Source organism: Glycine soja, chromosome 20 (genome assembly GCF_004193775.1).
Source record: "Glycine soja cultivar W05 chromosome 20, ASM419377v2, whole genome shotgun sequence".
NCBI classification, from domain to species: Eukaryota; Viridiplantae; Streptophyta; class Magnoliopsida; order Fabales; family Fabaceae; genus Glycine; species Glycine soja.
The window spans coordinates 44,212,319-44,238,702 of record NC_041021.1 but is presented as its reverse complement, the minus strand read 5'-3'; the positions used below and the strand labels follow the sequence as shown (position 1 = coordinate 44,238,702).

Sequence of the window (26,384 nt, the reverse complement as noted above, 5' to 3'; positions counted from 1 at the left end):
AAAGTGAATTAATCCAGGTTTACATCCATGGTTTGTAAATTGATACTATAATACTATAATGATGATGATATTGAAACATTATTTTTAAATTCGCAAAACTATTTTCAATTTATTTATTTATTTTATTTTCTTTGTGTTGTCAATTATTAGAGATGGTATAATAGGTCAATCTGCACACCGACTGGTTGTTGATCTATAAAAAAATGATTGCCCCGTTATATCATGCATACGAAAAGTAAGTTCAAGCATGTTTCCTTTATGCTCAAGTATTTATTATTAAGTTATAAATACTTAATCATTTTGAATAAATTAAGTGAATAATAACATGTATAAAATATGAAAATAAATATCAATTTTTTTATTTTTTGGTTAATTAAAATAGACAAGACAAAAAAGGTTGATGATTGAAAATCTCAACCCAACAAAAAAAAGGGGCTAAAACAAGTTGTCCCGATGAGTCAAACTTATTTTGTCAACCTTATCAATTATTTTTGTTGTCTCTAACACACATGTGCATCGTTTTTTACACTTATACAAAAGCTTAAACATAAAAGAATGTAGAAGCGTGAACAAACCTTCAAATAAGTTTGATGATACAAGTAATTTAGTCTATTTGCGTTGTGAATTCTCAATTTAATCTTTAAGCATAACAACTCATTAAATTAGTCTTACACATGTAAATGTTATCATCATCATTTTGTTGTTTTCAATGGTTTTACATACAAGTGACCTTCTTACGCATTCCAAACAACCACAGCCTCAACCAATTGAGACTTATAAAACATGTATAAACACCAAACACAAAACTCATATATTAGTGTACATTAGTCCCCTACAACTCAAATCACATTAATTTGAGACTTGCCGAAGATGGTGTACTGTGGAAAGGGATTTGCCGAAGATGGAAGTGTAGTGGGAGGAAGTGATTACATTGATAGTAGAATGGGCAAATTAGATCTTGGCGATGATGTAGAAGGTGTTGAGTATGGAGTGACATGTGCAGAAACAAAGGGGTGCATAGGGAATGATTGACATTAAAGGAAAGTGCTTTGTGGGAGCATAGAAGGTGTGCTCCTGAGATTAAGACGTTAAGAAAGTCTAGCTTCGTGTCTTCGTTGATCAGATACAACCTTACTTTTAACACTTTCAAAAAGTAATTTCCAAAAATGTTAATTCCATAATTTGGTTTCCAAAAATGGGTAATTTTGAGGGGGGGAAAGCAAAAATATAAAAGGAGGTTACATTTAGCAATTACATAAACCTAACCTTAGCCCGGAAACATGGGCATACAAAAAACAAAAACAGCCCAGATAAAACACTAAACTTAAAACTGGTAACAAGTCACGAAAAGTACTGCACAGTGGTTTGCTAACATTTTTGTTGTTGTTGGAAAATTTATATTAATAACATGTTATTTTTGTATGATCAAAAACTTTTTTAGTCTCTCTATACATACATGATCAAATTATTTTATATATTAACCCTTTATATGTAATTTTTTTTAACAATTCAACTATTAAATTAAAAACTTTTATTGAATAGATTAAGTTTTCTTTTTGTTTGTACTGAATATAGACTTAGTCTACAAAACTTTACAAAATCCTAAAACTATTTATACTTCATTAAATAAATTTAAATTAATATATAGTATATTTTATGATATAAATAACATTGATTATAAAATTACATAACTAGAAATCTCCCTAAAAATTTATATATAAGATTGTCAGTATAATATCAAATTATATCGATTAATTAGGTTATAAAAATTAAACAATATAAAATTTTATTGACTGGATTAATTCTATTAAGAAGTACTCCTAAAATAACTTAAACTAGAATAATTTTTATTTTAAAAACTTGAAACTATAAATTTAAGTTGTATAACTAAAAAATAATTGAAAGCTAATTAACTATCACATAACCATTTAAATGATGTTTATTTATATTTATAATAATCTGTATCCATCAATATTCTTATTTTTCACGATAAATTTGTAACGGACTAACTCTCTCTATTCATATTTTCTATTTTTAGACGCGTTAAGCTTTCCTTGGACCGTTCCTCGCTCAAATGACCAAAAATACTGTATTTTTATTTTTCTGATAATGGTAGCCAAATTTTGTGATTAAATCTTTGTTAGAGACTGTGAAGCACGGTGTTTATATTTTTATTTTAATATGATTTATTTTATATTTAAAGATCTCAATTAATATTTAAATTCTAGATTATTTAATTAAAAGATAAATTGTTATCATTTATATTAAATAATGTTCTTGGTATAAAAATACTGTGTACCGCTAGCTTTCAATGCTTCATTCATGTTTGTGTTATCGTTTCAGAACCTCCAACATAAGCAAAAAAATATAAATGATATGCTTCTCTCAACGAAGGTTGAATGTTCAATTGTTCATTTACTAGTTCTAAAAGGTAATCCAAACAAGTATTTAATTGTCAAAAAACAAGTTTTTAATTGTCAAATCCAATGAATTGTAAATTTTTATTTTTATTGTTAGGTACAGAGAGGAAAATATTGTGATTTTTATTTTTTTTTTACCTTTTTAAGAAATAAAATAATAATGGTTAATTAACTTATCGTTGGACCGAAACATGTTCTGGGTACCAGCTAGTGTTACACTTAAGTGAATTAACTTTCGTAAATGCATAAATAGATATAAAAGTGAGTTTAATATCTATTTACTGAAAGTATAAAATAATTTTATAGTCATTTAATCATAACATATCGTTTGAATGATTTTAAAATAATTATTTTAAAAATAAATAAATTTATAATAAATAATGAATTATAATTGAATAAGTATGTAAAAAAGTTTGCACTAATATAATCATTTTTCTCTCAAATAAAAGTACAATGTTTGCGGATCATATTTAATAATCGAGTAAAATCTTAAGTTAAGATTCTTAACTTATTTGAGTGGATTGTATCATATCATATAAGATTTAAGAATTTTAAAAAAATTCTACCATTTTTGTAAAAAAAAAAATCTTTTTACTTTAATATTGTTATTATTTAAGAACTTCAAATAAGTTTCACGTAATTATTTTAAAAATATTTTGTAATCATAAGAACCAGTACTTGTATAAAATCCATTTTTATAATTGGAAGTCAAATCAACCTCTTTTGGTAATGATCCTGAATAAAAATCGATTCTTAAAGTTAAGAACGTCACAAGAATGCAGTAAAAAAACATCACAATAACTTGCATTGGAGATACTCATTAAAAGTTTAAATTTCAAATTTAACCAATCAAATTTTTTTAACGAAATTAATCAATCAAATTTGAGAATGTTACTATATTATTTTTAAAAAAAATTATCATCAATTAATTCTTTTAACGATTTTAAAATCCTTGTATTCGTTGTCTTTATATACTGATTAAAGCAGTCAAAGGAATTTTTTAAGAGATTAGTTTAGTGAAACGTATATTTTTAAGAACTGATATAATAATAAAACGCTTAGAGAATTAACATGATGACCTTTTATATCTTTGAAGAATTATTTTTTTTTAAAAAAGAAACTAACATAATAACAATTTGTAACTTTAAAAGACGAACTTAAGAGTTTACCTTTTAATAATATAATCAAGTTCATTAATCATTATTCTAGACCATTCTATCTTAACCATAAGTGTTTGAGTTTACATTTCTTAAATTGCAACTCCTTTAGAAAATTTAAAAGGATTTATTTTTACAGGATTTGAAAGGAAATTTTAGCCATGCATACTGATCATATCTAACTCCACTTAAATTAATAGCATTAGTAGTCTAAAAAAGACAATTACAAATTTGTGGTTAATAATCATAAGATATTTGGTGAAGACTAAATATTAAAAAAATATAACTACTTATTTTTTTTAAAAAAAACTCCGAAAATTAGTAAAAATGGATACATTTTTTTTTAAAAAAAAATAAACTCAATCAAACGTATATACTTAAATAAATCGATTTATTGGAAAAGGGGAAGCGGAAGGAAGTTGAGCAGCAAAGATCGGAATCGGATTCTATTGGGTAGTTCCTTTTAATTTGGTAGGCCCATTCACAATATTTATATAAAGTGTGATACTACACTTTGGTGTTGCTAGGTGTACCCAATATTTTATTAAAATACCAAAATTGTCTCTACACTTTTTTCACATTTGATATGAGTGTGTGTGAGAATGGTCCGTAAATCGTACGGATCAACTTGATCCATAAGTCTTTTACAAAACAATACAGATCAACTTGATTCATAGAAGTCTTACGGATCAAGTTGATCCGTAAAAAGCTTACGAATAACTTGATCCGTAAGGGATCAATTTAAATGACTTATGAATCAATGATATTTTCATCATTTCATCTTAAGTGCTGGGTGCATAAATAATAATGCTAGGTGCACCTAACAACACCCCTACACTTTACAATCTACTAGGATGGGTCCGGTGGGTCCGGTTGAGAAAGTGAAAACTCAAGAAGTTTCCAAGACGAATAGCTACTTTCTTTCATGGGTAATAATTTACGCACTTGTTTAATTAACTGAGGTCGAGATTTTTCTATTAGTCTTTGAAAAAAAATTATGTAGTTTGTTAATTGAGCCATCCACAAACCTAACTTTATTCTTAGTCTGCAAGGTCATTTTCATGGCATGACACTACAAGCAATAATTGTCGCTTGTAAATGGCAGAAACAATACTAGCTAGTTTAGTTCCAACTAGTCAACCAATTATGTAATTAACAAATTGAGGTAAGCTAACAAAGAAAACTAGCTAATTGTTGTTTGCATATATGCTTTCAGCAAAGTTGATTAACTTAATTTGACAGAAAGAGTTAGTTTTCACAAAATTATGAATCAAAGTTCAAATTTCTTATAGAGGTATGATCGTGACTGAAATCAAACATCTATATTTAATTTGATTGTCTCTTCAATAATATTGCCTTAATTCAATCAAAGATAATTCTGCGAAACTAAAAGATTTAGTTTAATTAACCAATTTGCTCTTAATATAAGATCTCTTTTAGTAATACTCATCGTTTTTGAAAGAGAAAAGTTTATTAATTTTTTCAAGGGCCTATAACTTATCATTTTTTTTTGTTTGGGTAAAAAATTTGAGTTTTTTTTTTCATTACATCTTATTTACACTTTTATCAGGGATTTGAATTGGAAATCCTGCCACGGAACTTATAACTGAAAGGAAACATTTGCAGATTATTAAGCAAAATAATTAATAAGAGTTATTATATTTTTACATCCAAAAATTTTAAACACTCAATCAATAACTTTTTTTATTTCCATCTCTCTTTCTATTCCGTCTAAAAGGAAAGAAAATAGAGAAAAAATAAAATACAACTAATGAAGTGCTTTTTTTCCTATTTGCTTGGAGAGAAAATGGAAGGAAAAATTTTGTAATTTTTTTTCCTTTCATTCTTTTTCCAATTCAAATTTTAAACTTTTTTCTTTCATATTTTACTTCCATCCAACTAAAACAGACAATGCATCAATAAAATCAATTACTTATTTTTCATCTTTTCCTTTTTCTCTGAAGATGTAGACAACTTAAGGGTGTTCAATAAATATTTTTCTATTATTAATAAATTTAATATACATAACATGTTTAGGCAAGTTTAACTCAAGTGATCTCAGCAACACAATGACTGAAGTCCTTGAACGAACATCAATTACTATGTTCGAGTAAAATGCATGTTGGTCAAAGATTCGTCAAGTTCATCCATCACTTGCCGTGACATGAAAGTTGAAAGCTTTAATCTTGCTTCATAATCAACTATTTTTTTTTTTTATTCTCACCAATCATCACACCTAATTTAGCAACTTGATCGCTACTGCTAAACAAAATTAACGTGGTAGCTAGTGGTTGCTGGTCTTTTGCAACGTACGTCCCCCGACAAAGAAAACATGGTAATGATTCTCACTCACTCCAAGTTTGTAATCAAAGTAATTTCAAGCGAGACAGCTAGAAAATGCTATAACCACGACTCAACGAGATTTTGGAAAATAAGTATATTTGCAGAATAAGTTAGAATGTTTGCCTCCACAATCTCTTTTTAGAAGCTTACCGATAATTGGTTATCAAGATAGAGCTTAACTTTTGGACATAAATCAAGAACAATTCTTCAATTGCATTGGGTTATTTTATTACTAAGATTTTTGTTTAGCCATAATTCCATAAAATAATTAGAACTAAACGTAACCATATTGATAGAGAATAATTATGGGAGAGGGAAGGGGAATAAAAGAATATATGGCAGAAATATTTGATAGCAAGTTGTACACAACTTCTTAGCCGTAAAATATTAGCAATTATTTATAAAATTTAGCGACCATAAAAAGAAAAGATTCTAAGACAAACACAAGTGATACTTTCACTGTGATGAAGATAATAGAGAATGTTATTATTATAGTACTAGTAATAGTAATCACTGGAGAAGAAGACAATAGAAAGTAAGTGGGGGTGGGGGGAATAGGGGAAGTAGTCTATAGTCTGGTCCAATTCATCCCACATATGTTATTATTAGATTAAGATCCATGCATGCTAACTTCAATCACTACATTCCCCTGACCTGATGAGCACCCACATTAATATACCAACTAGTATTATAAATTAAGACAGGGCTGGGTCCTGCTTCAACAGGGTTATGTACAGCCACATCAAACTCTACAATTAAAAATGACTGTTATTAGTCATTCATGCCACAAAAAACCATGGCAATTGTACCATTTGTTGGGATCTAAGATTAAAAGCCTTATACAAACGGCTTCGAACAAAAAAAAAGAAAAAGCCCTCTCCTTTTTTCTTCCATATTAAAGACTGGGCCAAAATAGAAAGATGATCAACACGGTCAACTGATTAGTGGAACCCTCCTCCGGCTGTGGTTGCTGCTTTGGCCAAATCCGGTGGTGGAGATGGCTGCAGGATTATGGATAAAATGCCACTGGCGGCTGCCGCCACCGCACCCACCACCAATGCTGGCAAGTTACCACCTCCAAATAGAGCATCTCATGGTCCACTTATCACAGACACCACCATCTATATATACACAAACATGTACTCACAGTTAAGTCAATACTTAACATGTATAAAAGGAAGTAATTAAGTGGAACAATATGAAGTGAGTTTAATTCTAACTTGTGGTATGACAATTGCAAGATTGAGTACTCCCAGAGATAAACCTGAAAAATTTAACATAACACGTAACAAAAGGTTAAGCATTTTTGTTAAAGATGATGACCAATTATGAATTGATCATGACCTTAATTTAGTGAAATTGCTTACCTTGGCCTGCCCCTGAGGTACTGGAGAATATTGATGCTAGAGCAAAGGGTATGCTGTAAGTAATCTGTACACATGCACAAACAAAAATTGTTAGGTTGGTACTGTGTCTTTCACGGCATAAAGCTCTTTGACTTTTTTTTCTTTTCTTTTGCTTGCTTTTGTTTTGTAAACACCACTTTTTTCTTTGAATAGAAATAAATGGATTAATGAAGAGAAGTAAAGAAGTTTCCTTGTGCAAATTACACAAAGAGCATCACGGAAAAGCTACGCTGCTGTTTGCAAATTACAATGCAAAAGTTAAATGCATTAAATACAATCACGGTATATAAACTGGGACCTCAAACTTTGGATAACTAAAAGGAATGATTATTCTTTTATTTTATTTTATGAGATATTTTATTAATACAATATTTTTATAATATATTTTACTATAACGTTATTTGTTTCTACATCTTTTCATCACATATTTATCTCTCTTTTCTTTCTATTTGTCCCAATTCTTTATAGATAAAAAATTAACTCGGGATAGGGCCTCCCTATGCACTTTATTCCACAATGAATCTATTTATGCCACGAGTGGAATACTATTCAGTATTTTGTAATTAAATTGACAGTTCATAATCACAAGGAAATATCACAATCAAAAAATATACTTGAAAACAATTTTGATCTTGTCTTTTCCAGTTCATCCAAAAGCAACGGTCCAAATAAAATTTGTCCAACTGAGAAACAAAGTTTGCGAGAAAAATTCATAGCCCCGTTTTGTATTTACCGCCACAAAAAATATTTTCATTAAAATCTTCAGAGATGGTAAATTCACATGACTCTTTCATGCATGCCGAGATTCCAATTAATTCCCTTCCAAAAAATAAAAACAACTAGAAGTAGGTAAAAGTATTTTAACTTTTCCTCGTAATCTTTGCAGTAATACGGAAATTATCTGTACTTTATTCTCCCGGTCCACCAATATATGCTTCAATTACTAATAAAATATGTATTATAATAACATACATATTAAGTTTATGAAAAAATATAAATATGTAATTAAAACCTGACTGAGATTAATCTTCTAATTGATTATCTAAAGAAATGAAACTTGTGAAAATATCACGAATATTATTAGAAAAGAATAATCTAAAATCTTAATTATGGTGGTAACAAATTAAAAAAATATATTACCGCAGTTCACATTGGTAGATTTAAAAGTCAATGATAATGGACAAATAGTATTTTATAGTTAAAAAAAAGTAGTAGCCGTAGGGAAAAAAAGGTTTTAAAATTTGAAAGAAAAGACGGTTACCGCGAGTGGGATTCCGAGGACGGAGAAGAGAGCCAACGCGGCGGCTTTGACGGCGGCGGGAGGAGGCAGCGGTTCCTGGTGGGAGTTGGGGAGTAGGGTGTGTTGGGCCAACTTGGTAACCAAAACGGTGATGGCCAAACAAAGAGCGAGCAAGAAGTTAACAATCCCCCACAGCCTCTTGACGCCCCCAACCCCACGCGCCAGAACTTCCACTCCCAACGACGTCGCAGCGAGCACAAGGGAGTTCAACATGAACACCCCTTCCCCAACGCAATCCAGTTCAGACACGTCACCAGCAGAAGGATCCACATGCACCGAATAACTGCCCCAAGCACCGCATGCCCCCGTGGGACCCATCATCCTCGTCCACGGAAGTCATCACCGTTTTCTCCTTCACGTAGCTCAATGCAATTGTGGAGAGAGTGAGAAGAAGCGCCATGGAGAGGAAGAAACAGCTCTTCAAATTTGCGCAGTAGACATCACAGGCTTTTGTTTTGGTGAAGGGGAAGATGTTATGGAGGCCGCTGTAGGAGCCTGCTGCGTAGCCTAGGACGTTTCCCACGGCCATGAAGAAGGAGAAGAAGGCGTTGGCGTTGCGCGTTTTGCAGGAGGGCGCGGCAGGGTCCCTGGAGCATGTTGTTGGCCACGTCCAGGATCCAGAAGCCGACGACGAAGATGGCGATGGCGCGGGGGCGGGTTTTTTTGGCCAGGGAGTCGCCGAACATGTTCTAATAAGTGGAATAAGCATTACATGTGTATTATGTATATATAATTAAGTGTGCATTTTTTACAGAAGAATCTCACCCTTCCCACGCCGCAACCACGACTGAATTGGTTTCTCTGGGCATTGTTAGTTTCTTTGGCATCAGATTCTCAGCAGTGGGCGCAGAGCATTCCATGTGAACTTGAATTAATTCTCGTTTAATTTTTATTTTTTTATATTATGATATTGGTATAAAGTAATTCTTATTAAAAGTAGTGGCTAATTTTAGTTGAAAATCATGAGCGCACACAAGATTAAAATTCTCCTTTCAATAAGATTTATTTTAAGCCATCAATCAAGATTTAAATCTTTGATCACTTGATTAAAAAACATAAATCGTTATCAGTTACGTCAACTATTTTTGTTTAATTTATTTGGAAGTAAGTAGTTGCAAGGCATCTTCATCAACTCCATATATATGCATCGATCACTTATTTGATTAGGGTTGTATATCATTAAAAGTTTCCTATGGTTGCAAAATATTAAAGGAGTTTTTTTTATGAAAATTGACTACCAGAGCGGATCATTAGTATTTAACTTATTGCTTAAATTGGAGTCTAAATGCATGACTATCACCCGCAATGGATTCATTCAAAACATGCATGCAAATCACACATGTTAGTAATTAAGAATGGTCATGTTAAAACTAATAGCTTGTTACACAAACAATCCTGATATTTTATGTGCACAAAATCAAATAAGAGATAAATTTTTCATATATAAGTATTTTAAAATATAAAAATATATTGAACAAAAGATAGACATAATTACATTAAGTGATTAACGTAGTTTTAATAAATTCTAAAATGATGTATCAATCCATTTAAAAAAACAACATAAAACAATATAAAAAAAAGAATTTACTTAACAATTATATAAAGTTTTTTTTTATTTTATTTTTTGAATCCCTCTCAATCCTACTACGTCTTAGGGTATCACCCATCTAACCTAACACTACTAGAAAAGGTTGATTTTACGACGCGTATTCTAAGACGGTTATTAATAACCGTCTTAAAATGTAAGACGGTGACATTTTTGTAATTAGAAGTAATATTTTTTGTTTTTACGTCGTGCATTCTAAGACGGTCGTACAAAACCGTCTTAGAAGGCTAGTTCATGGCATTTTTGTAAATATGAAAAACTTGAACAAACACGGGTTTGGGTGAAGGACCGTCTTTGTTTAAGTTACCCTAATTATCTGCGCGCGCGTTCAAATCGAGCTGGTTCATCTTCTCTGCCATTGTCGTTTCGGTTCCTCAAAAGCATTTCGCATGTGAGGGATATGAGTTCTAAAGTGAAAGCATAGCATAACGGAGTGAGTAGTAGATCCAATCGTGTGCAGCAATGCCTCACCGTAACAACCCTGCGCCTCTCCCCCTTGTCGTCACCCTAAACTGCCCTCGGCCTCCGCCTCATCCACGTCGACACCTCGCACGCTGAGGAGATCGCGGACACTGCCATGGCGCTCTTCCTCGGCCTCTTCCGCCGCACGCACCTCCTCTTTGCCTTCGATTGGCTCGGCTCTGTCCAGCCGCGGCATGCGCCGCTGCAGCGGCCTCGTTCTCGGCATCGTCGGAATCTCCTATTCCGCTAGGTCCTTGGCCACTCGCAGCTTGGCCTTCAAAATGAGCATGCTGTATTTCGATGCTCGTGCGGTACCTTTTTCTTGTTCTTCTTCGATCTATACTTTCCATTATGTAGTGAAAATGATTAGCATGTGTAGTAACAGTATTGCAACCGTATTGAAGTATAACAAGAAACCAGACAAAAAAGTAGAATTACTATAATAGAGATGCTATTTGGTATGAAATCACTTATACGAAAAAATACTATTTCTTAATTTTGAGGAGATACAGGTCCAGCTTTTGTTAAGGGGGTTGGGGGATCGAGCCTTCATATTTCTTCAAATAGCACCATGTCTGAGGAATATTTGAAATACTTTAAGTCTTTAAATGGCACTAATATTTCTATTTTTCCAAGCTTGTATCAGCAATTTAATGAGACCATTTAAGCCAGGGTTATTGATTTCTAGTTCTACCCAGGGTTTTGCATAATTTATCTGTTTTTCTCCGCCCACAATGGCTAAAGCTAAAAAGGGACCAAAGTTTGCTGCTATGAAGAAGATTGATTCTTCCAAAGCAATCAAAAGGTGTGTATTTTTCTTCTTGATTTCAATTCCTAAAATTTGGTTCTTTTATTATGCTTTTGGTTTTGCTCTAATTTCATTCCTCGAAATCCTGTTGAATTCAGCTACAAAGAAGAGGTTTTGAACCTAGAAAAGAAGAATCTTATGAAGGAAAAGTTACCCAGTAATGTGTAAGCTTCCATCGTCTCATTAAAAATTCAACCTTATGTATTTGTTGTTTTACTTTAATTGAATGTTGAGGTTCATATTAATGTTAGATATTATGATGATGATAGTTTTGTGGTTCCCGTCAATGTATGTCATTTGAAGATATCAAAGAGCAAAAAAAATAAACAAATAAATACAAAAAAACCCAAAAAAAAATGAAATCTACGATGGTTCTTGAACTAACCGTCTTAGTATGTAGAGAGTATCTAAGGCGGTTGTTATTAGAACCGACTTAGAATCTCGTTGGAATCTACGACGGTCGTTACCTAAACCGTCGTAGAAAGTTGATTAAGGTCAAGACTTACTAAGACGGTTTCAGGCATAACTGTCTTAAATTTTGAAGACTTTTTAAGACGGTTATAAAATAACCGTTGTAGAAAATTTACTTTACGATAATGGTTTTCACAACAATCGTAGTATTTTTTTTGTATTTTACGATGCTCGCTTATATGACGGTTCAAAACCGTTGTAAAAAACCTAATTTAACCGACTTAGTATATCCCTTTTCTAGTAGTGTAAGTTCCAGATGACACTAGTGTCATATCATGATCACTTTTTATGTCCCACAATTCCTCAAATAAGATTATCTTCTAAAGAATATATATGATTAAAGATCTTTTGATCGACTTTTATCAACTGAGCTAACACATTGACAAAACTCACTTTATATTTTATGTTCTTCTTAAGTAATAATATATTAACATAAGTAAGAATACTTTTCTAAAAAAATAATGGAGTAAACATCATAATATATATTTAATGTATTTTATGAAACAATATTATGCATTGCACATTTATAATATATAACTACCCTTTATGTATTATGTGTACTTATTTCTTTTTATTTATAAAAATATATTTTACACATTTTCCCCCTATAATTGCAGGTAAAAGTATAAGTGAAGTGAGTTATTTATAAATTATTTAATACTGCTATTAACTTTTTTTCACAACAATACTGGTAATAAACAAACAAGTTCAAACTTAACTTTAAGTTGGATTATATACATGAGTTAAATACATGTTTTATAAGCTTGATATTAAAAGCTCTAAAATAACATGTGTGTGCATATATATAATGATAAAAGAGCATTAATTTTATATAAAAATATATACTTAATTATAAATCTTAAAATATTACTATATTATTTTTATTTAAATATCAATTCATTCTCTTTCTCTCCTTACTTTATCTCATCCTCAAATATAATAGAAAATCCCATTAATAAACTTTAAAAAAATACATTTGATAAATAAAAATAATTAAATTATAAATGAACTGATGAACTAATAAACTAAATTCAAACTTTATAATTTTCTAACTAGCAAAAATAAGTTTTATATTTGATTCATTTAAATAAATATACCAAACTTCAACACTATTTTTTTTTATTAAGTTTACTCGACTTGAACTTATTCTCATCTACAAGTTTTTTTTATAAAAAAACTACTCTATAAAAATTAAAAAGGCTCAGTACATAGGAATATTCAATTAGATAAAAATAAATGATACTTTTAAATTTATTTTCTCTCAGTGTTAATGGAAGAAACATCTATCACGCTATCTATAAATAACATGTTCTTTACAAATATATTTGCTTATAAAGCTCTTTCCTCCTCATCTGCTTTACAGTCATTACTCATTACCTTCTCTATATTCTTAGGTCAGTTTGTTATATGAATTGTTTCATATATACACACACACAAGATTGAGAGAAGAGAAAACATATAGACGAACAATTATTGTATGATGATGTAATCTGTACATATACATCTAAGGAAAAACGGAGACCCCCTTTGACCCCGTCCCATAATCATCTACAACAATCTCAAAAAGACTATGGCTCACATCACTCTTTGCCAATGAAATCAACAAACATTTCTCACGGCTCACAAGAAACATAGGGGAGCACCCAAGTTCAAGAGGAAGGCAACAGATTCATGTAACTTTAGCATTCCCATCCCTTCAGCTTAAAGATCAAGATATGCCACACAACTAAGAACTTCCAATGGTATCCACCCTATCAATGACATCCAAGGCCTTCATTCGGTCAATATCAAAGTCAATGACAGGAACAGAAGGTACCCTCCTTGTAGAGAATATATCATTTTTACTTTCACTGATTGGGGAATGACTACTACTCTTGCTTAGCCTATGGTGTTTACTCAACCTGGTCTTGGCAGAGTCAAATTCTTGGCTCTTGCTAATGCCAGGTGTTAGTTTCCTCTTGCTGACATCACGAAGCATTTGCTGATCTTCAACCGTTAACATGGGGGAAGAGCAGGCTTTCTGTGTAAATAACTGCCCTGTCTTTTGGGTAGGAGAACATATGGGCGATTTGACTGGGGACCTTATTCCTCCATTACCAACTCTTACTTGGCTCACTAGATGATGAAGCCAGATGACCAGTTCAAGTATATAAGCTTCTGTTTTGTCTTTATCAGCATGGTGTAGTGTTTCAATTCTCAACAAGTCGGTCTGGCCGGCAGGTTTTCGGTTGACCTCAGACCTATACAAACTTGCATTAGAAAACTAGGTAGAACATAGAAGCATACAGGAAGAAAATCTAGCATTCTGTCCTCACCCTGTGTTAGCCCATTCTCCAACCCATCCAAAGCCATGATGAGCTCTGAATTAATCCAAGTGAAAAAGAAAATGTTAAATTTGAGAGCAGAACATATAGAGGTTAATGGTAATTGAATAATAGAAGAGAACATAAAAAAGCTAATGCCTAATAGTAACATGGCTAAAGCAACTCTAAATGTGAAATGGTGTCCGCAGACAAAGCAACCTGAAATGCTCTTTACGAATTATTGACCATAATGAAAAGCAAATTTAAACAAAATTGTTGTACCAAATGCAACACTAGGAAATCTAGGAATTTCTGAGTAGGGGGTTAGCAAATATACTTCGTTGTGTTGGCTGCAATAGGAACAAGCCACTGCAATATTTTCTCCATTTCAGCTTTGATTTGTGGGACGGTAAGCTGCAACAATGTTTCCTTCATTTCAGATTTGGATTTAAAAATTTGGTCACAATCAATATTAGTATAACTCCTTTGGCAGAAAAAAGTTCAATAAAAATCATTAATAGATGGAACAGGACAAATCATTAGCAAGCATTTAATGAATATAAAATAAAACCTTTGTTGCCATGTATAGTTTCTAAATAATATGTAGACATGAATGTTGTTTTTAACAACTCATAATCATAACATAAAAATTCTTGGGTAAACATTAAATTTTAGAAACAAAAGAATGAAGTGTATGGGCAAAATTCTTGTAAACAAATTATTAAGTGGAATATATCAAGAGAATATCATAAGAAAGCTATATGTTAATTTAATAATTCCATATAGTTTCAAAAGCATAGACAAGAATGTAAGTTTGAAGTCAATTAAAATTTTTTCATGCATCTGTCTTACATAAAAGGGGAAAATTGATAATATAAATTCAAATCTATTTACTAGAATACATATATGAGAAAATGTTGCATTTTATATTCTTACTACTATTTATGATCTTACTTGGAAGAAAGTGCAACCTTGAACAGATAAAAATTCAAATTAGATTTAATCTTTCTAAATAAAATATTCAAGGGAAACGTTAATTAATAACTATTCGAGTATTTAAGGCATAAATACCCAGCTAATAAAATGTATGATGGAAATAGGATATTCACCTCTTCTTTAACCTGAAATGACTGTAACCTTGAGCGCAATGCTGATTTTACATTAGGTGGAAGCCCCTGATATAAGGCATCCCTTGTATTAGGAGGCACAGAACTTGATCGAGACACCTAGTCAAATTAAAATGTCAACTAAGGGCTACCTTCCCAACTGTCTTTCTATCATTTTTTAGATTCAATAACAGTGCAGTTGTGACCATTTGTGTCTACCACCAAATTGAGAATGAAAAAGAAAATATATATCAAACTATTATATAGTTTTTCTCCTTTTGCAATTGTCACCATTTTTCTAAATGAGAAGTAATATTAGCTATCCAATAAAATATATGCAAAAATTAAAAAGAGAGCCACAATCTTTCCATGTTGCGTGTTCTTTTATCTTGATCAGTCCTAATAATGTCGGAAACACAGTATTCAGAATGTCCAAAACAAAATTAAGTCAGCCAAAAGTAGAAGATACACTTGTACTACATTGTCACTGCAGAACACAAGTTTTATAATGGACTAAAGCTTAATAAGTACAAAGCCACAGCAGATAAAAAGGAAGAGGTCAAAATAAAGACAGCAACTACAATTATGACAATATGAAGCAGAAGAGAAGAGAAAACTAGGAAACTGTTTAATTTCAAGAAAATACTGTAAAATGACAATGAACCAATGATACCACCATATCCCCAACATTGCCATGATTAGGAAGTTGAGTCTAAGGTGAATTTATTTTTCGAACAACACACTATTAAGTTGGCTTGTGTAAATGCTTTTACTTCCCTGCTTTTCTTTCCCGTTCTCCAATTTTTATTATAACAATTGGACATACCGGCATGGAGGAAATAAGAAACAATATTACATGACAAACAGAGACTAACATAATTTGAACATCCAAGACAATAATAAATATTGTAGATTTATTCAAGTAAAATCCTTAACTCACAAGAGTATCAATTTGAGTGATAATGTTCGCATAATGCAAAGCAAGACCAGCAGACCCCAACTTCTTATGGTTGCCTTGAGAATCTTTCGCTGGCTTATCAGTATCTGCAATGTTGTAGAGGAAAATAAGCGTAAAAGACACGTTTTATTTGGTATCTTATCAACAGCAAAAGATGCTCTACATTTTGTCAGTAAAAAGAAGAGAGGGAATTAAATTGAATGGGATTAAAACACAAAAGAGGTCAGGGCCAGGTGAAAAGATCAGAAAATTCATTAACAAAGTTCAAGCATAGAGTAAATTAAAAATAAAATTATGAGAAGCAATTCTTATTTCATCAAATTTATGCACACAACTTTGCAATTATAACTATACCAATGAATGGGCCCTATTGCCCTTTGCTGAATACCATATCCAGAATTTTATGTCATAATGATATCAAAGAGTTTGTTTCATCAATAAAAAAAACTCATTCTATAAACAGGCTCCAGCATGTTTGACAAATACAGGACTGGGAAATAACTAGTTATGTCCACCCAATCTCATTATCAATACTCAGAAAAAAATAAAATAAAAACAAAGTATATACAGTATACACCATTAGCTAAACATAATTAATAATCCTTGCAATTCTTGAAAGCATACCAGAACTACCAAATGCTTGATGTATCTCCAAGTATAGAAAATGGATTATATCTACTAGCTTTTCCATCACCTGCAGATACAACAATCAGATTTTATACTTGTATGATAAAAAAAATGCTCAAGCAAAAGAGGTTGCAAAGAATTCAAAAAAATAAATGTTATTATGGGGAAAAAGAGGGAAAGGAATGTAGGTAAACTGAAACATCAACAAAAAGACACTAAAAATAATTCAAGGATTTCAGAAATAACACTTTTCTGATGCCAAATCACCAACAGTACAAAACTAAAATAAAAATTCCTGTGTTTATAACTTCTATTACAATAAACATGTTTCTACACTAAAAAATCTATAGAAACAATACTGTGTTCTTACCTCTTCCAAAATCTTGGACCATAGTGATTTTTTCTTCAAATTTCTTACATGCTTCTTTTGACTCTTCAATTCAGCTCTTAAAATTGCTAAGCTGTCTCCTACACATTTTATAAACATTGATAACCTAAGAATATGAATACTCTTCGTGATAACAAAGACTAACATAATTATAAAATAGTTTTCCTGAATTGTAAATACTTGGTCAGATTTTTGGGCATCTAGACAAAGATTTATGTTCCAGAGGTAGTAGGGCTTGCAACATATTGAACTTATAAAGGTAAATAGAAAACTGATCAATCGTATAAAATTCTAATAACACCATGCATTTCAAATTTGTTGTCCACCTTGAAAAATAAAAAATTATACAATGGGAGGAAAATATCCAGCTAATTCTTCAACAAATGCTTGATCATTTATCCCTCTAAACCAAAGAGCTTGTTCCAGTACCAAATGATGAACTTTGGAGTTTATAGGGTTTGGAAGGAGCAAGCAGTATAAAAACATAGAGATGTTGAGAAGTTTGGAGTAGAATGCTTATATTTTATAGAGTTCTTCGTTATCCTTACTACTATCATGGAGAAATAGTTCTTTTGTGATTTTTCTTTGGTATATCCAAACTATACAAGACATGTATGACAAGATAACTACTAGTGTGAAAACTCCTGGAGGCAAAACTAAAGACTTTCCTCTAAGGATAGCTTTACATTAGAGTTCAGCCTTGTGTGTTTAATCTAGTATTGGATGTGCATACCAAGGACATGCAAAAGATTATCCCATAATGCATTTTTTTGCTGATGATATAATTTTGATTGAAGAATCAAGGGAGGATGTTAATTCTAAACTTGAACTTTGGAGACACATTGGAATCAAAGGGTTTTCAATTGAGTAGGAGTAAGGTAGAGTGCATGTATTGCAATTTTATCAAGAACTAGAGGAATGTGACTTGGGGGTAAATGTCATAAAGTTTTTAAGTTTTAAGTATTTAAGATCAACATTACAAATGAATGAATGATAGGAAAATTAAAATGGAGAAAAGCATCAAACATTACTCATGACAGCAAGGTACCTACGAAGCTCAAATGAAAATTTTATCATATGGTTATATGACCAGCAATACTCTTTTTGTTGTTGGAAGACCAGCTATACTCTAAGCCAGTTAATGTTAAGCTTTAAAGGGACGACAAAGAAAATAGTGGAAGTAGCAAAAATGAATATGTTAAGATGAATGTGTGACCACACAAAGGATAAAATACAAAATAGTTGTATTTAAGCATATATTGGTGTGGCACCTATCAAGGAAAAAATTACAGAAAATTGGTTAAGATAATTTGACTACATGCAAAGAAGGCAACTAGAGGCAGCAATGAGGAGAGTAAATTGCATAGTTTTAGACCTATGAAAAAGCATAGAGGGAGATCAAGAACAACATTGGAGGAAATTACTAAACAAGATTTCATGGTAAATAATACCTAGAGTTTGGTTTTTAACCAAGTCCAATGACATCATGTAATCCATATAATTGACCTTACCTAGTGAGATAAGGCTATTGTTGGTGTGATTTTTCTTTGGTAATGTGCACATTGCTTCAAGAGAATCCAACTCTCAGATAGGAAGGATTTAAGGGATTTATAGCACTGATGATAATATTTGTTTTTGCTGTGTGTGTGTGTGTGTGTGTTTGTCACTCTAAAGGAGGAACTTGTCGCTTGTCACAGTTTATAACCACTGCAAACTTGGTGAATCAATATATATTTTGGGTGAAAATTACCATCGATAAGACATTAGCTCTAAACAAGAAAATGGAATTTGTTGTAGCTCATATAGTATTATCATTATTTCCTTGTGTTTATTTTTGTACAGATTTAATTAGTTTGTTTCCTCGTTACATGTAATTAGGACTGATTTCCTTATTTATAGTAATCGGGCCAGATTTGCTGCCCATAATTCTAGGATAGCATTTATTATCAAAGCTTGTATATATTGTAATCCTCATTGTACAGTTTTCAATTATCAGATATAATATTCATTTTTCCTCATATTTTAAGTAAATACAGGCCAACATGTACCTCTTTGTGTAGCATTTGAATTGTCCTCTTCTTGAAGCTTGCGCCGATAATCTTGATCAAATCTGTCTAAGGCATGCAATTCATGGTATAATTCCTGCACGCAAAGAAAAAAGTCAAACTAAATGAAATCAGGTCTTGATAAAATCAGCTGTACAGCTAAAGAAATAAGAACCATCTTTCCATCAGGATGTCTATTGTTGCTCATATTTTGCAGAATAAAGGGAGATGAGTTAGAATCAGTTCATGCCTCATTTTTCAGTTTATAAAATAAATAAAGCAAATTTTGAAAACTTCTGTGCACTTTAAGTTTTAATAATTCTGTCTTTTCTTTGTTGTTTTCTGTTTTGTTTTTTAGTTGATGAAGATTCCTAACCCTCCTTTCGTAATTTCTCTCATGGTCTTATAAACTTCTTTTCTAATCAAAAGAATATAATAATAAAATCATCTTCCAGAAGATTGCTAGCTGTTATTATTGACTCTAATGCTTTATTACATGCATCTAACTAAAATAAATATAATTGGAAAAGCATGTAAATAATTGAAAAATATTAATTTGACAAGTTGTTTAACCACAAATGAATAATTGATATCCAATGAATAGTACAGATGTTGTTCTAGGTTTTCATATACACAAACTTGTAGTGTGTGATTGTGTTCATTGAATTCAAAGTTGAAAAGTAATATAAAAAGCTGATAAATGCCACATCTATGTAGCTTGAGGTGTGTATATATATATATATAATTGGATAAAATTGCAAAAAGCTTAGATTTGTAAGGATAATTTCTTATCCCACAAAAGAGTAATATAAAAACTCATTCCTAATCCCAAAAATTAAGTTACCTATAATTATAAGACAATGCAAACACTTTTTACTGATACAAAAGATGGTATTTATACCAAACTACTTAACCACTAAAATTATCCATATCTGGTTCATGATTAACTTTTGATAATCATTTCATAATAAAACATGAATGATTGCACATTGAATATAATTTGGATATCAAGCTTGACTTAAATTCTATACAAATCTCAAAAATATGTTGGATATCAAGATTAAAATTTCATGGAAATATACCAGACAGAAAATTGGGCCCGTTTGTTTAAGCTTATTTAAAAAAATATAAAATAAATAGCTTTTTCTTAAGATTGTCTAAAGTGTTTTTTTATAATAAAAAAAAAAAACAGTTTTCTGCTTTTTTTAGAAGCAAATTCTATCTGGTTCTCAAAAAATCACTTTTTTAAACAACACTTTTTTCGGAATCACTTTTTTGAAGTTTAAACAAACTGGTCCATAAACAATCTCAGAAATGAAAAGTTCAATCCAATTATACACCAAGAGAGACAGTGGATTAGTGAATCTTTTAAACAAGTTACATGCAACACATGTCCACAGAAAAAAACACAACTAAATTAAACTAAATACCATTCAACTAGTGAGGAATTGATACAGCTTTATTTTCACCATATAATTGCAGTTGTGTTTTTAGTGATGTTTCCAATAAGGTAATGAGGGTGATCAGAGAATTTCAAACTAGACCCGAACACAATTTCGCCTCAGTTTCAAGCAAACCGTAAGTTAAACACATTCCGTAGTATTATATAATACTCAAATACACACTTCAACAAAGAAGATATAAGTGTTATTTATGAGTTCAGCACACAAATCTGAGGAAGATGACAGGCATATGCACTGTTCCTTTTAACAGGCTTACTCACAGCTGTATATTGAACAAAGGTCATTAGTTGTTGCATCACCATCTCTGCCTCCTCTTTCAATTGTTTTTGTGGTGTAAGCTCTGTACCTAACCTAAACATCAACAAAGAAAAAAAATAAATAACTAACACGTTAGATGTTACAAGAAAATATAAGGTAAGATTAAATCAATTTAACTAGATTAGATCTAAAAAAATACAAAGATTAATAAGTTCAACTACAATTACTTCTCAAAATAGCGATCCAGGTTGTGCCATTGAGGATCTTTACAACGATTTCCAAAACGCACAACTTCACCAGAAAATATTTTCAACTCTTCTCTGTGAAAGAAGTATAAGAAATGGCATAAGATAGTGAAAACTTTAAGCACATTAGTAGCTGAAGAAAATAAGCTCCAAATCAAAGGGAGAATGCTACTAAGTTGATCATGAAAATATCGATGATAACCTACCTCTTGTCAGCTGCAGCAATTCTTAGGAGTTCATCCATATCTCTGGATATCAAATTTTGCACTCCTTCAGATGGTAGAACCACCTCTTTTAAATGTCTGATGTTCTCTTTCGAAAGAGATTGCATCAAATTGGCGCCCTTAACAATTGTGTTTGCAACTTCAAAGGCCAAAATTGAAATTTTATTTCCTTTTGTTGTCACGCCCGATGTAAAACCACTACTGAGATTCAAATTTGTCATACTACTGCCTAGTGTGTCCAAAACTTCTACTGCCTTGCCAAGCCCAGCTGTACCAGCTCGGCCCAAAAGTGAACTCACTTCTGATACCTGTAATACACCAAAAGATAAGACAAAAAGGCAATCTAATCGCTTTTTTTTTTTTGGTTACATAGGAAGCCTTAAAGACCTGGAAATAGGGAAGGGGAAGGTAACAGGAAGTGTAAAGAATAGAGATCTAATCTAATCTATAACATCAAGAACAAGTTCTTCTATAAGACCAATGCTTGGCACCGTGTGAGGTATTAGCTCATTAAAAAAAGGAATCTAATTTATATAATAAAAAACACAACATACGTAAACATTTCTCAATAAAATCATATATATCTTTTGGTGGAAACTCTACCCAATTTTATTGAACGGTTGACTAATATAGAGACAATGACCACCACTTATCTAGACAAATAACCACACAATATAGATTAGTATGGAAAAAAGAAGGGAAAGAATTAAACTAATACTTTCCAATAGTAAATTTGTATTACAGGAAGAATTCTTTCCTAACTAATAAAAGAACATAAAAGAACGTTGAACTATTGCATGAGGTTGAGGACCAAGTGAGCAACCTTAGGAGGTAAGAGCGGTAAGACATGAGTTACTTTTTTGTAGTGTCTTTCTGTTTTTGAGTCATTGTGTCGATTTGGTGGAATCTAAGACATCCATCTTAGGTCTAAGCTAACCGTCACAACTAACCACTAACTGTGACAACTTAACCTCGATTCACTTTACTAATGCTGACAATTAGTACTTGCTGCTCAACATAGTCTCTGGCTCACACATGCTGGCAAGGAGACACATGAGATGTTCTTTGGAAATAATGTTCTAGTCTAATAAGCAATTTCTATGAAGGCCAATGATGTAGGTCTCACAAGGTTTTTACTAAATAGACTAGGCTTCACAAGTTGAATGATCAGGTGACCCGCACAATGAAGTAAGGGCACAGAAGGAATAGTGATTCATGATGAAGGTTGGGTACACACAGTTTGTTATCAACAAAAAAGAGACTCCTAGATCAGGAGATCCGAACCAACTCGAAAGAATAAATTTCTGAAATTTATTGCTTGATATTGATTGCAGATTTAAATTATGTATACTTATGCTAATAAGTAGCTATATTATAGGAAGCAATTGCCTTAAAAAAAAAGCAATAAGACGAAAATGGAATCAGTCCTAAAATGGTCACCATATATTTAGTCCTACAAACATCACTCCAAATGTCTAATTCTGGGCATGAAGGTGGTGTTTTAAAATATCTCACGTTGGTTAGGAAATAGGAATATGAGTTGAAACATGGGACTGGACCTAACTCAATCCTACAAAACCAGCTTGTAAGGTGAGAGTTACCCCCCACTTATATACTTTAATTTGGTCATATCTCTAATTAGTGTAGGACTAGACCACCACCCTCAAGGTTGCATTTCAGGCAACCCCCAAAAAGGACATAACTAGGCAGGCTAAAGGGTGTCCACAATTAAGGCAGATTTTCCAACAATATGCCCAAAATTTTCCTTATAGGACTTAGGACTTGGACAACACTCATCCCTTGAGCTAGTTTTGGTTTAAGTTAGGCCCTGATCAATTCTAAATTCTAATATTGTCCTTGTCTGTTTTCTATTTGATCTTGTAAGTCAAACTCAGATAAAATCATATCAAGGCACCTATTGATTAGTGTGTTTTCATACAAGGGTCATTAAGTCATGTTTGGGGCCTTGAACAGCAGAACTGAACAAGATTAATACAAACATGTACAGCTCTTTCTCCATATATTTGCAAACAATGGCCCTACATTATGAGGCAGCTACATCTCAAAGGAATAATTCGTTTGATGTCTAGGATAAATATTAGTGAACCCCTTCCTTTTGGAGCAATTACTCTAGGTACAGTTTAGAGCTTTTGGCAGAATAAAGATAAAAAATCAAAATGTTCTCACTGTATGCAAATTTGCAGCTCTCTAGTGAAGTGCTATCCATGAGTTTTGACCTAATAGCTTAAGCTTTTGGGAGAGATAGTCTTGATATTGTAACAAAACCTCTATAGCCAAGAACTGTCGAGTTTGGTCCTCAATGCCCCCATTCTTCTAAATAAATTTGAATTGGTGTGTTAAAGATGCAAAAAAACAATTCCTAGGTGCCTACAGAATTGCTTAAGCTTGATCTTTGTCAGAGTGAAGTACATACATTTTTAAGGGTTTCCCTTTGCAACTAAATATGCTTTGAGCTTTTGTTTATGGCTTCACTTGGGTGCTTTACCCTTGGCTTTTTCAAGAGAGTTTCCATTTCTAAATATGCAGACAGTTTTGTTGCATTCTAGATTATTATCCTGTAATATGCTTTCCTTTTTTGAATAGTATCTTGTCCCCTCCCCCCCAATCTCCCCAACTGTGCCTTCCCTCTTTTCTCTCTAATAAATTAATTTTCTATTAATAAAACTACTTGGTTTCCCTTAATATTTACACATTCAGCCAAAAGCATCATTGCAGCATATTGATTATAAGCTTTTCCAAATTCAAAACATTCTAATCCAAACACACAAGAAATAAAAAAATCAAACGGGAGAAAGGTAACTCAACTTAACAACAGCTTGCTTGGACCTAGATTTATGTGATAAAGCCCTGGACAGGCGAGGAATCCCATCATTGATATCATCCACACTCGATCCATACGAAACATTTTCCCTTCCGGTAAAAGAAAATGATTCCCGTTGAGGCTTATCCAAGTCACCATCATCATCATCATCAGGAAGCACATTTGCATTGCTATCTGCACTTCTGCGAAGTCCAATAGACTGATAAGCCATTCCAGGTTCGTTATTAGCATGACCATTAGCATGCCCCGAGCTTCGACTAAGTGCATTATCTACAGCTACACCATCTACAGTCGCTTTCCATGACCTCGAGCAAATACCACCCATATTATGTCGAATTGCTTGTGACTATATAGTTTTTACTCTCTGTACACAATGTCCATACAACACACCCTATAACTCCAAGAAAACCTCAATTCACAGGAATGGTGTAGTCAAGGCACAAATTTTGATCATACCAATTTTGATCACCCTTACTGCTCCACTCCATCAACTCTGTTCAAGTCACCAAATCTTAATTAAAAAAAATATATTAAAAAACCATAAAATCTGAAATAACAAAAACAAAACAAAGCATCCAGTGGAAAATTAGAGAAACCTAATTAACTAAACGGGTTTTTTCAAAAAAGAAAAAAATAGCCCCCCACCCCATGAATCAAAGTTATTCTACAAAAACCCAACAGAGTAGTGGATCCAATAGAGGTAATTGATAGGGTAGAGAGGTACCAGAAGCAGAGATCTGTGAGAAGTTGCATGTGTGCCATTCTGAGAGAAAAAAGAAGCAAAAGGGATGCAAGAGAAAAGATGAAAATGGCTATGGATGGCCAAAGGGATCGGAGAGAAGTTCAGTGAGTGTTCTCTTTCACACTTGGAAGTGGAATAGGAGCTGCTGCCACACGCAACAAAAAGTTCACAGAGGGAGAATCAGTGAATAAAATCAGTTATTCTTCTTCTCTCTCCACTCTTGTGAGTGTGTGTTGTTCCATTTTCATTTTTCAGCGATGGTCAAAACGCAGAGTTCACAACACACGCATCGCAACCCCACTCCCACTAACGTTGTGTTGTGTTGTGGTGTTTGACCGTGGGTGAAAATGTTCTCTAAACTACAAATCAAAAAGTTTTTTTTTTTTGGTGAATACACTGGCTCTGTTTTTTCCATCAATATACATCACTTTCTAATTTAATTAATTTCCAATTTATATTATTTAGACTTTGTGTTTTGATTCACAGTACTACTAGGAATGGACGTAGTCAAAGAGATCAGTTACAAACTCGAATCAATGTGAATATTCTTTTTTTTTTTTTAATTTAAAATATTATAAAATATAAATATTATATTATATAATTTTTAATTGGTTTTAAAATTATTTATTTGTTAAATTAAATTTTATAATTTTGTTTTTTTAAAGAAAATGATATTATTAAATATAATTATTTTTATTTTATTATTTAATTTACTTAACATATTTTTTAGGTGAATATTTTTATTTAAAATCTGAAATTTCTAATATAATTATTTTTAATAAAATTATATTACTAAATATAATTAGTTTGTTTATGTCATTAGATTTAATTAAAAATGATAAGCTTTTTTGTTTAACAATTTATTTATAGAAGAACATTATATTGCATTATCAATAAAATACTTAAACAATTATACTTAAGATGAAGATATGTTAAGACTATTATCTGATCTCGTTCATATTCTTGCCACATTGATCCATGTGGCAGTAAATCAAATGAGATGAGTTCTAATAGACGTGCAAAATGTGTTATAAAGTGAATAGCATCAACACATATTTCATGGGATCAAAATTGACAGATTTACAGGCACCTATGACGTGAGAATATGGTAAGTGTGTAACCTGGTATTCACCACAACCACACTTTTGAGATTGTAACGTTACTCTTAACCTTCCAGGTGGTCTGAGTGGTTGAAGTGGGGATTTAGTCT

General features: G+C 31.9%; 1 protein-coding gene, 1 long non-coding RNA gene and 1 pseudogene across 4 annotated transcripts; 1 reads left to right on the top strand and 2 right to left on the bottom strand.

Annotated features, from left to right (window-relative positions):
* Window positions 1-6,360: 6,360 nt before the first annotated feature.
* LOC114402998 lies at window positions 6,361-9,374 on the bottom strand (annotated as a pseudogene).
* Window positions 9,375-11,387: 2,013 nt separating this feature from the next.
* On the top strand, window positions 11,388-11,859 carry LOC114403033. The gene is made up of 2 exons (XR_003664572.1): window positions 11,388-11,499; window positions 11,601-11,859. It is a non-coding gene; the product is annotated as an uncharacterized LOC114403033 (long non-coding RNA).
* A 1,513-nt stretch (window positions 11,860-13,372) lies between these two features.
* LOC114403208 lies at window positions 13,373-25,508 on the bottom strand. 3 transcript variants are annotated; one of them, XM_028366015.1, is made up of 13 exons: window positions 25,157-25,508; window positions 24,416-24,943; window positions 21,573-21,898; window positions 21,349-21,441; window positions 21,124-21,214; window positions 19,404-19,497; window positions 17,338-17,435; window positions 16,965-17,034; window positions 16,323-16,426; window positions 15,386-15,502; window positions 14,614-14,705; window positions 14,289-14,333; window positions 13,373-14,213 (listed from the first exon to the last, which is right to left on the bottom strand). In XM_028366015.1, exons 2-13 carry the CDS (start codon window positions 24,755-24,757, stop codon window positions 13,700-13,702), a joined length of 1,986 nt encoding a protein of 661 aa, XP_028221816.1. In that variant the 5' UTR covers window positions 24,758-24,943; window positions 25,157-25,508; the 3' UTR covers window positions 13,373-13,699. The 3 variants fall into 3 exon arrangements, with proteins under 3 accessions (XP_028221816.1, XP_028221814.1, XP_028221817.1); XM_028366013.1 differs by having other exon boundaries at window positions 24,416-24,925; XM_028366016.1 differs by having other exon boundaries at window positions 14,614-14,690; window positions 24,416-24,925; window positions 25,157-25,507.
* Between the last annotated feature and the right edge of the window lie 876 nt (window positions 25,509-26,384).

Excerpts from the sequence above, each read along its gene's own strand:
- LOC114403208 (XM_028366015.1), bottom strand. The coding sequence starts at position 24,757 with ATGGGTGGTATTTGCTCGAGGTCATGGAAAGCGACTGTAGATGGTGTA. Across the intron at positions 19,498-21,123 it reads CCTTTGTTCAATATACAGCT|GAATTATACCATGAATTGCA; the intron begins GTGAGTAAGCCT and ends CTTTGCGTGCAG. Across the intron at positions 16,427-16,964 it reads TCAAGCATTTGGTAGTTCTG|ATACTGATAAGCCAGCGAAA; the intron begins GTATGCTTTCAA and ends ACAACATTGCAG.